We start from the raw sequence: 10,053 nt of genomic DNA on the forward strand, positions 1-10,053 counted from the left end.
TAATATATTGTTTGTTTTCATTTTCAAAGACAAGAAAGAGGTTTTTGATTAACGTAACAACATTTATGGATATGCCATTTGGCTAACTGTATCATGAGATTAATGATATAGTATTGTTTTTCTTTTGCAAAAGGAAAGTCTGTGAAACCAAACAGTATATGTTCAAAGCACAGGGACAAATGAGGTTCAACCAAAAAAGAAATCAGGTTACAAATATCTTCCCATAATTCAGTTGAGAAAGGGCAAGACCTAAATAAATGAAAAACATCTTCAGGGTGTCCTTCACAGAAAGAGCAGTTTAAGTCTATGTCTTTCTTAAATCGTTGTAAAAAAAAAACTTTAGATGGGTAAATTAGGTTAATTATACATAAGATACTTATCTAACCTTATTATTGATTAAATATCGAGCAGGTACATTCCAGATCTTTATCCAGTTAAGGTTATTAAACTCTCCCAGACTGTTACATAACATGAAAACCAACATCCATGATAGAAACAGTTCAACTTCCGTCGAGTCAGACTTTGCGACAAGTCGTCATTAGAAGTCGCCGGCGAGAGAGAGCAGACCGATGGCTCCCGTCGTCAAGCGTTAACTATATTAGAAACTGTTTTAATTTTACTGCAGATTTAGTGGAGTGGTGCTATGTCTTCGGGAATGACTGGACACACGTCGTAAGTTGCCGTTTTGTGTTTTTTTGTATAGATATATTTGATAACTTGAGAAATACGACCTAAAACCCGCGCTGCATGTTTGCACTGAACCGTAGGCTAGCCGGCTAAGCTAATGCCAGCTAAGCTAACGCCAGCTATCGTGTAATCCACCAGCTAGCATACATTGTTGTGGCCTGCTAAAAAAAATGTTAGCATACGCGCCATCATTTATGGACGTAAAAGTCAATGAGAGTAAGTTGGCCATATTGTATGTCGTCAGAATAATCGAACAATATGTTACTTAAAGTTTTAAATATATTTATTGGTATTATGAGTGGCTAAAAACAGAATCGTAACTTGCTGAGTGAACTAGCTCAGCCTTAGCTTTAGCTTACTTTGACTGTTGTTAGCTTACCTATAAACAGTTAAGAAACCACGACGCCCGTTAACTTGGCGCAGTATCCAAACTGCGTTTTAGCTTTATAAAAAAAGAAATCAACAGAACTGTGAAACTCCGCTGGTTAACGTAACTTGGTACACAATGTCTTTCAACAAACGTTAAACACAAACGTTCCCAGTGCCTCTTAAAGTATATCTACTCCCTCAAGTGGATCTTCCCATTTTTCGAATTGCAACATAACAACTTCAACATGATCTGACAATTATTTTTTCACTTTAACCCACTTTACTAACATATTGAGCTCAAAAATACATTTAAAAAATCATGATATCTGAAATAAAATTATACTATTTATGACAATAAAAACCATAAACATGCTCAATGAACTGTTTCGAACCTGAAAATGTAAACATAGGTTGCAAATATGAACATATAAAGGTAAAATTCATATATAACAAAACTGTACACAAAAAAATACCATTGAAAACAAGTTTATTTATAGGAACATTGTTAGATGATTAGACCCTTTTTACCATTTTTACAAAGTGCCACACCTGCCTCGCCCCATCCTACTTTTACACTTGAATAAATATTTTTGTACTATCAAATTAAAACGATCATATCTTTGGTTATACATGACCTTGGAACGCCAAACAAAAAACTGGAGAAAGTTTCAAGTTTGTCATTTGGAGAGAAGTTGACAGCAGCATAGTTTTTCGTTACGGTGCTTTGAAAAAAAGCCACGTTATCTGATCACACCAGAGTGATCATATACCCCAGAGGATTAAATACATCCCCTGGGCACCTCCTCAATTTTCTGCGGCACAGTGACCAGCCTTATTTGTTTCTGACCCGTTTACTCTCAGTCAAGTAACCGCTTAATAATAGAATAATCCCCATTACAAGTAATCGGGCAGGGGCACTAAAGAGTACATTTTAATTATGACATTTTCCCGCCACACATCTGGAATACAACAAATCTTCAAAGTTGAAATGGCAAGTCAGTCAACCACTGACTTTGTATTGTTATTCATTCTTTTTCTTGTTAAAATAGTGTGGTTATGTGATATTAAGTATGCTCATTTAATTGTTTTTTCTCAGGTGCGTAACCAGCCGATGGGACAAGACAGCCCAACCTAAACAGAATGTAGATGTGAGACAGCAGAGGAAAAGTGAAAATGCAGCCCATTCCGTCTCTTTATCCGGAGTCGTCAGTACTGCTGGATCAAACAGCGCAGTTTCCCAGCCAGCACAAATGGGAGAAAAGCCAGCGCCTCAGGGAGGAGTTGAAATGGCTGCGGCCATGGCTGCTAAAATTAATGCCATGCTAATGGCAAAAGGAAAGCTGTTGACTCCTCCACCTTTACTTGCGAAGGTGCACATGATTTGAAAGGCTGTAGAAATAAATGTGTCTTATTCATGGCATCATTAGAGAGCTTACAGTTTTCCTTGTCATTTCAAATTCTTTAAGACCCCTCCAAGTATGCCTGTGCCAACCACTACAGATGAGATGGTAGTCACAGAGGTCGACATAAATGACGTACCGCTAAATTGCAGAGATCTTCTTACAAAAGGCAAAACACAGGAGGAGGTAAGTGGCCATCGTGTTGCATATGACACACAAGTTCAGGTAAAAGAAACGGATGATGTGAGAAAAAAATGAAGAAAAGTCTTTCACAGCTATATCAGCTATATATATATATATATATATATAGCTGTGAAAGACTTTTCTTTCTTTTTTTTATTAACATCTATATTATTATAGCTTATGTCTTGATCAAATTTCTCAACTTTTCCAGATCCGACAGTTTAGTGGAGCAGTCGTCTCAACAAGAGGTCATTACATGTCTGAAGTGGAAAAGGGAAAAACAGGGTATGTACTAAGACTGGGAATGGCCTGATCCCAGTCTGAGTCCTTTTCATATTGTGCATCTGCTGATAACGTAACAGAACCGCATAGTTTCCGTATACAACTGACTTCAAATACAACTCTGAGTCCTGCCACATCCAGAAGTACTCGGACGACACTGCTATTGTGGCGTGTATCAGGAATGGACAGGAATCTGAATATAGGGAATATAGACCAGTGAATACCTGTGGGGTGGACATCGAGGTGGTGCCAAGTTATAAGTATCTAGGTGTTTACCTGGATAATAAGTTGGACTGGTCCCTAAACACAGACACTCTCTCCAAAAAGGGGCAGAGCCGCCTATTTTTCTTAATGAAGCTCAGATCTCTGGACATCTGTCGTAAGATGCTGCAGATGTTTTATCAGTCTGTGGTGGCAAGTGTGCTTTATGCTGCAGTCTGCTGGGTGAGGCAGCATCAGACACAGAAATACAAGGCAGTTGGACAGACTGGTGGAGGTGGTGGAGAGATGCACTGTTAAGATGTTCGAGGCCATCCTGAAATACCCAGATCATCCACTACACAAATTTATAGACCAAAAATACAGCAGTGGACGGCTCCTCTCTCTCGCAGGACGAAGAGATTCAAAAGATACTTTGCTCCTACAGCCATCAGGCTGTCTCATTATTCCAGAGTTACCAGACTAACTGAAATTCCCCTCAGGGATAAATAAAGTAATTTTGATTTGATTGAAACATATTTGTAGTCAGATGTCTTTTAAGACATGATTTTGTTCCAGCAATATTTCATATATTCAAGTATTGCATGATTATTTAAATAATCAAATGGTAGACTAGACAATGTGGTATTTATTTGTTTCAATGAAGAAAACAATCATGTTTTTATCATAGTTGTGACTAGTTGTTGTAAGCTATGGAAGGATTGCATTGCTTTGTAGTCATAGTATTAACCTGTCTTCTGCTTATTGCTTGCCAAGATTGTCTCAACATAATTATCAGGAGTCCTATGTCCATCAAATTTAATCAACCGTTTGCCACATAAAATTGATTTTTTTTTTTCTGGGTGTTTAAGTGTTTGGTTGAGTGCAGAAGTTATGTGCTGTCCATGACGTTTCTTATTTGCTTTTTTTTTAGACAAAGACCCTTGTATTTACATGTCCAGGGAAAGAACCAAGACCAAGTCAATAGTAAGTAGCACTTCTTAAAACTCTGCTCAATTGGCACAGTCTAGCATTGTCTTCATCTAACGCAATTCATAAATATAATTTTTCTGAAGTCTTTCCTCTATGGCTGATGTCCAAACATTGTTTACTTTTCTGCAACATTAGAGGCTGTGCTGAGGATAAAGGAGATCATCTCTGAGGACGTGTTGAGGGCCTCTGCAGCATCAGGAGGAGGACATGTGCCTGTAATGCCTCCCCTCACACTCTACCCTCAGCCTCCTCGCCCCGTCATTACCCCATCCGTGCCACGGATGCCCAACACCAACTCAGTGCCAGGACATCGGCCTGCAGCTCCTCATACAGGGGTATGGATGTTTAACACTTACATTCAATTTATATCATGTACAGTTTCGTATACAGTTCTTAGGTCCTTTGTTTGTAATATTGATTGTGTCAGAGGATTTTAGTGGAGGTTAAGAAAGTGAGGCAAATGAAGACCATGTTGCCTTCACTGATACCCACCTCCCAAATTAAATAGCAGAGAGAACATCCCGGGTCTAAAGGCAGAAGCTCTGGATTTCTGCATCTGCTTACAAAGCCGCTTTGCCTGTAGTGAAACTTAATATCTGTGTAAATTAACAACCTAAATATGCGGAGCATAATAATTAATTATATTTCCCATTTCCTCAGAGCTTTGTCCACACAAAGATTTTTGTGGGTTTGGACCAGTCGTTGCCATCATTCAACGTGAATGAAAAAGTTGAAGGTCCAGGAGGTTCGTACCTGAGTCACATCCAGACAGAGACGGGAGCTCGAGTCTTTCTCAGGGGAAAAGGTTCAGGCTACATTGAACAAGCATCAAAACGAGAGTCTTTTGAGCCTCTTTATGTATACATCAGGTATGTTCATTCCAATTGCTCACCTTTGGCAAAGTTTTAATGTTCCCTATTAGGATTTAACTTTGTTTTGTATATTTCTACCTGTAACACGCTACGAGATGGTTGTAATTTTTCTAAATCATTCATCTTTATCGCGTCCCTGGGGCGCGGGAGGTACTTATGTGGAAGCCCTGCCTCGAAGTATTCATTTCTCACAATAAATGAATGAACCTTCATGGTAAATAAGTGATTTGTCTGAAGTTTGCCTAGATTAAAATTAATTTGTGGGTGAAGCATCCATTTAAGAGCCTTGCTTGCATAAAAAGGCTACAACCTCTTACAGCTCACTTTCATCATGTCTAACATATGGCCCTGTGTGTTACAGCCACCCAAATTCAACTGGATTGGAGTCGGCGAAGAAACTAACAGAGAGTCTGCTGGAAACTGTAAGTTAACGATGTTGCCAGAAAAAAACAAGTTGTTTTGATCATGGGAGGTTTAAGAAGGTGAAACTATTGAAGCATATAGTTTTCACTGATACCCACCTCCTAAAGTGAAAGCGGTAGCGTGAACCACCCGATCTCCAGACATAGGTTTTGAGTGCTCTGCACCTACCCACAATACAACTCAGCTGTTGAAAATAAATCAACACAGACTTGGTGGATATTTACCTAGCTCCTTACATAGTTTGTTTTTTCCCGCTCTCTAGGTGAGAGAAGAACATGCCCATATGATGTCCGTGTACACAGCCACCGGCTCAACACAACGTGAGTATTCTTTCATGCCTTGTAACTAATTCCAACAGGGTGACCAAATATCAGGTACTAGTTGACTGCATTCTTCTTGTGGTAATTAATCATCCCATGACGTCTTTAGTGGCTCAACAATAAGTTGAATTAGTACGTCACAGTTGTCAAAACACCGTTATTGATTCATGTGATTTAACTCCACGTTCTATACTTTCATTTCAGCATACGCAGCACATGGATTTCCACCTAATAGCAATTACTCTAGCCAGGGGTCCTGGTATAACTACCCAGCAAATGGGTATGCTGGCGGCTATCCAGCGTACTCAGGAGCCAGTGGTTATTGGAGTAATGCAAATGGTCCCCCAAGTCATTCTAACATGTCGACAAACCCTCCATCTTCTCAGGCAATGGTTCAGTATCCGGTGTGTCCTCGGAAACCGCATCCCTATCTCGTCCAGGTAATTGCCAAAGATTATAGCTGCCACTGATTGTTGTTTTCAGAATACATGTATTAGTTATTTTGTGGATTGATTTAACCTGTAACGTGCTAAAAAAAAAGAATATCTTTTTATTATGTAAAGCAAGAAAAGCAGGTAAAATATTTAAAATTATTATTTGGCATTATAGTCAATCATCTAATAGATTGACAGGTTACTATTCCAGCCTGAGTTTAAATCAGCACACGCTTCATAAAATGTCACGTTAAAAGATTGTTTCTTGCAATAATCTGTTAAATGTTGTCAGGACACTCAGGCCTTTTGAGGAGTTTTAGCATTTTGATATCCTGCTGCTGCATCAGTGTGTCTGTGTTGGTTTTGCTCTACTTCAGGATTCCGGCAGCAGCAGGACAGTGGAGCCTGAAGGATCTCTGAACACCGCCTCTGACTCAGGAAGTCCCAAACGTCATTTCCAGGAGGGGGCTAAGGAAGAAGAGGTGAGCTAAAGAGTGACACCTGTACATATCACTGATCAAGATAGCTTTGACCAGTTTAAAATGGATTTTCTTCTTCCTTTATGAATACAGACCAGACAGTTAAGGCAGCAAAGTAAATTAATCCTCACTGCCAAACCTCAAATATCATTGAATTGCAAAGATGCATAATGTCTCAGTCTGTCTTGTCTATTCAGGTTTTTATAGACTAGTTGAGCAATGAATCACATAAATGTTGTTTAAACATCAAATTATCATCCCTAATATAAATGGCTGTTAAACAAAGCTGAGCAGTGTTTTTGACCAGACGTGGGTTTAAGTTGCGTCACTGTGTCTGTCTCAAAATGGATACAATGCTGACCCTTTGGAAATTCCCAACATCAATTCACACGGAAAAGACATGACAGAAAAAAAAAAGATTTATTTCAAAGAGCCTAATGAGACAGAATAGTCAAAGTTCTGTTGCGTTACATTTTGAGTGACTTTTCAAATAATTAGTTTCAAACGAGTTACATTTGTGTTAAAGCATTTGGAAAGGTTTACACGTGGTAAATATGATTGTTTTCATGTGGATTGAACCTTTTCTTTATATGTTTTGTACTTTTCTGTCCAGCCTAGCAGCAGATCACCAGAGGGTCCTGCTCACCAAGAGTCTGCACTTCCTGCCTCCAGTGTTGTAGAGGAGAAAGTAGTTGAAAGGTCTGTTAATAGATCCAATTTCCCTTGTTTATTATTCTTCTTGGACCTTGCGTGTTGTAGATATTGATGTTTTTTCTCTCTTCAGGATTCTGATGCCTCCACCACCCCCTATCTTTGTGGCTCCTGCCCCTGTTGCACGCAAAAGGCCAAAAGACACGGCGACAGAAGATCCAGTCAGTCTGCCTGGCACCACCGCGTCAATGGGTGTGCATTTCTTCATCTCTAAATAATCTGAGTGTGAATGTCTGTTGCATGAAATGGCATCTCCCCCCGTGGAGGAATGGGGGAGGAGTGGAGACCTGTGTGAATCTCTCTGCTGGTAGAACGCACTAACATGATCTTCTTGTATATGTTTTTTGTCTTTCCCTTGTTTTCTCTCTCAACATGTGTCCCTGGACCTGCCTGTTATGGATGTGTGCTCTGCTGCCGTTTCATTTGATATCTTCCCTCCCCTGGCTGTGGATCAAACGAACTCGAAAACCATCGCTAACATGGGGCTCCTCAATGGGTTTCCTTTTCGTTTTTCTCTCGCTTTGTGCCCCCTCCCCTCTCTACTTTTTTCTCTGTCTCTCCATTTGTATTGTGCCCTTACAGGTGTTCAAGAGGAGGTGTGCGTGAAGAAGTCTAAAGTGGACGAAGATGCATCAGGGCTAGTGCCCTACGGAGGAGACTCCTCCGATGAAGAGGAGGAGAGGACACACAGCAGTAAGACCGATAACTCATAACCCCTGCCCCGCCTCATCCCCACTGTCAAGGATACCCACAGACCCAAAGTCTACATTCAGTATATCAACACAGTTCTCAGACCCCATTCAAGGAAAAATCCACCCTCACATTTTCATACACTGTTTTGGGACTACACCAGTGTTTTTAGCCCATTTTCTCCAAAGAACAAATGCAGTGTTGTTGACAACTTTCCAAGCAGAATTTTACATTTGTTTTGGTTTTTCTTTCCATCCAAGCAGACACCTATTTTTTCCCCATTGACCTCTGTCTGGCACTTGGGACACTTGGCTTGAAATTTCTGTTGCCACTCTGTGTAATGACATCCATTTTGTTTTAGGACTTTAAAGACAGGCGACCAAGCTTCACACACACATGACAATCTTTATATAGCATCCATATTAAGTTCAGATAATAAGCAGGAAACGGGCTGGAAAAAAACACTGGTATGGTCTTTGAATGATCACCAGTTTATCATGTTTTGGTGCTGTCCTGGACTCTTAGGAAGATTTTATTTTCTTGTCCTGATGTACATTTTGCTTTGTATACTTCTGGTTCAGTTCGTGTTTGTTTTTTTCATTTTGCTTTTCTGTAACCTCTCACAATGGGTGCGAACCTGTTAGCATATTTTAAATTTATACCCACCTACTATAGTAACTGTAAATATAGAAAATAGCCCAACTGGTACATTGTGCATACGTTGTAGCCACATGACTTAAAATGCAGCACATCTTGTGGCTTCATGCTCATTAGGGACTTCTGGGGTTGTTTTAGAAAATAAAATCTTTTTTTAGTGTTTTCTCCCTTGTGTTATTACTGTCTTAATAGAAGCCTTTTTCATACTCTAAGGGTTCTGACTCCAAAACATGCACTTACAATCTTAAAAACACATATTTTTTACTGTTAAATTATAGTATCACTATTAAACCAAATATTCACTTTTAACTGTGTGGATGTATTCAGGGTGGATTTTTCCTTTTTAAGATGTGAATACTGTTGTATAATAACTACAAATGGGTTTTTTTATTTCTTAAAACACTTGTTTCATTTTTCATAGCATCTTTTGTTAATCAAAAACATTTCCTTTTTTGAATTTAAACACTTGGTCTGCTGCAGTTGCTGATGCTATAAATACATATTGTAAAATTCAGTGAAACTTTTTTCATATCTTGGAAAATGGTGTATGCCTGTTCCCATGGAATACTATAATAAAAACACCTAAAAACCCCTTGTCTGTGGATCTTGAACGTTTTGTCTGCTTTTAAAGATTTGAAAAATGCTTAATTTTAACTGTTTTCAGGGATAAGAATATGCGTGAACTTAATCTACTCCTTAAAAATGCTTGATAACTTCTGTAAATTTAAGTCTTATGCAATCGCATTCAATGTAACAATTCAGATTTATATAAGAGTCTGAAAATTAAGATTAAGACTCCCTTTTTAGTCCCACAGTGGGGACATTAAAACTGCATTTACATTTCCACACCGTGCGTAAAAGCAGTGGGCAGCACATTTCTACGCTGTTGTCTTTAAGGCGAGACACTACAGTGTAAGCAAAAATGTCATTTTCTTTCATGCACTGGTCAATTTTGAGTTTTTGGCTATTTTTTTTACGTCTTCTTTCAGATTAGTGGAAGAAAGCATCCAAAACAAGCAGGTGTATATTTTACTATAGTAAACATTTTTGCGCCTGAATTTTTTTATGGCTTGTCAGTATTTTCTAATTGATGAAATGATAAAATAAGATTTCTATTCTGTAAAAATTTAGAACCTAATAACTAAAAACATTGAAATTTGCTTTATCCAGTGTTCAGATTTATGTCCTGGAAATACATGCAAACTTGTGCATATTTAATGAGTTCATTTGCGTAAATAACATTGAAATGCAAAAAAAAATTCTATTTACCTGCCGTGTCTCCCCATAAGTGCTTGAATTAGACTTGTAAGTTGAGTAAACCCTGAAAAATGTGGGTGTTTATAATGTTAGGGGTT

General features: G+C 38.7%; 1 protein-coding gene and 1 non-coding gene across 2 annotated transcripts; both read left to right on the top strand.

Moving 5' to 3' along the window:
* The first annotated feature begins 519 nt into the window (after positions 1–519).
* On the top strand, positions 520–9,290 carry LOC131983295 (KH homology domain-containing protein 4-like). Its single transcript, XM_059348008.1, has 14 exons — positions 520–672; positions 2,153–2,426; positions 2,523–2,642; positions 2,851–2,924; positions 4,054–4,106; positions 4,248–4,447; positions 4,773–4,981; positions 5,346–5,406; positions 5,670–5,727; positions 5,932–6,167; positions 6,539–6,643; positions 7,254–7,339; positions 7,425–7,543; positions 7,934–9,290. Exons 1-14 carry the CDS (start codon positions 644–646, stop codon positions 8,062–8,064), a joined length of 1,755 nt encoding a protein of 584 aa, XP_059203991.1. The 5' UTR covers positions 520–643; the 3' UTR covers positions 8,065–9,290.
* LOC131961164 (small nucleolar RNA SNORA47) lies at positions 4,550–4,671 on the top strand. Its single transcript, XR_009389842.1, has one exon. It is a non-coding gene; the product is annotated as a small nucleolar RNA SNORA47 (small nucleolar RNA).
* Positions 9,291–10,053: the final 763 nt, after the last annotated feature.

This window comes from Centropristis striata, chromosome 2 (genome assembly GCF_030273125.1).
Source record: "Centropristis striata isolate RG_2023a ecotype Rhode Island chromosome 2, C.striata_1.0, whole genome shotgun sequence".
Lineage (NCBI taxonomy): Eukaryota > Metazoa > Chordata > Actinopteri > Perciformes > Serranidae > Centropristis > Centropristis striata.

Coding starts and splice junctions, on each gene's coding strand:
- LOC131983295 (XM_059348008.1), top strand. CDS start 644: ATGTCTTCGGGAATGACTGGACACACGTC. Junction 4,107..4,247: donor GAACCAAGACCAAGTCAATA/GTAAGTAGCACT, acceptor CTGCAACATTAG/AGGCTGTGCTGAGGATAAAG. Junction 5,407..5,669: donor CAGAGAGTCTGCTGGAAACT/GTAAGTTAACGA, acceptor CCCGCTCTCTAG/GTGAGAGAAGAACATGCCCA.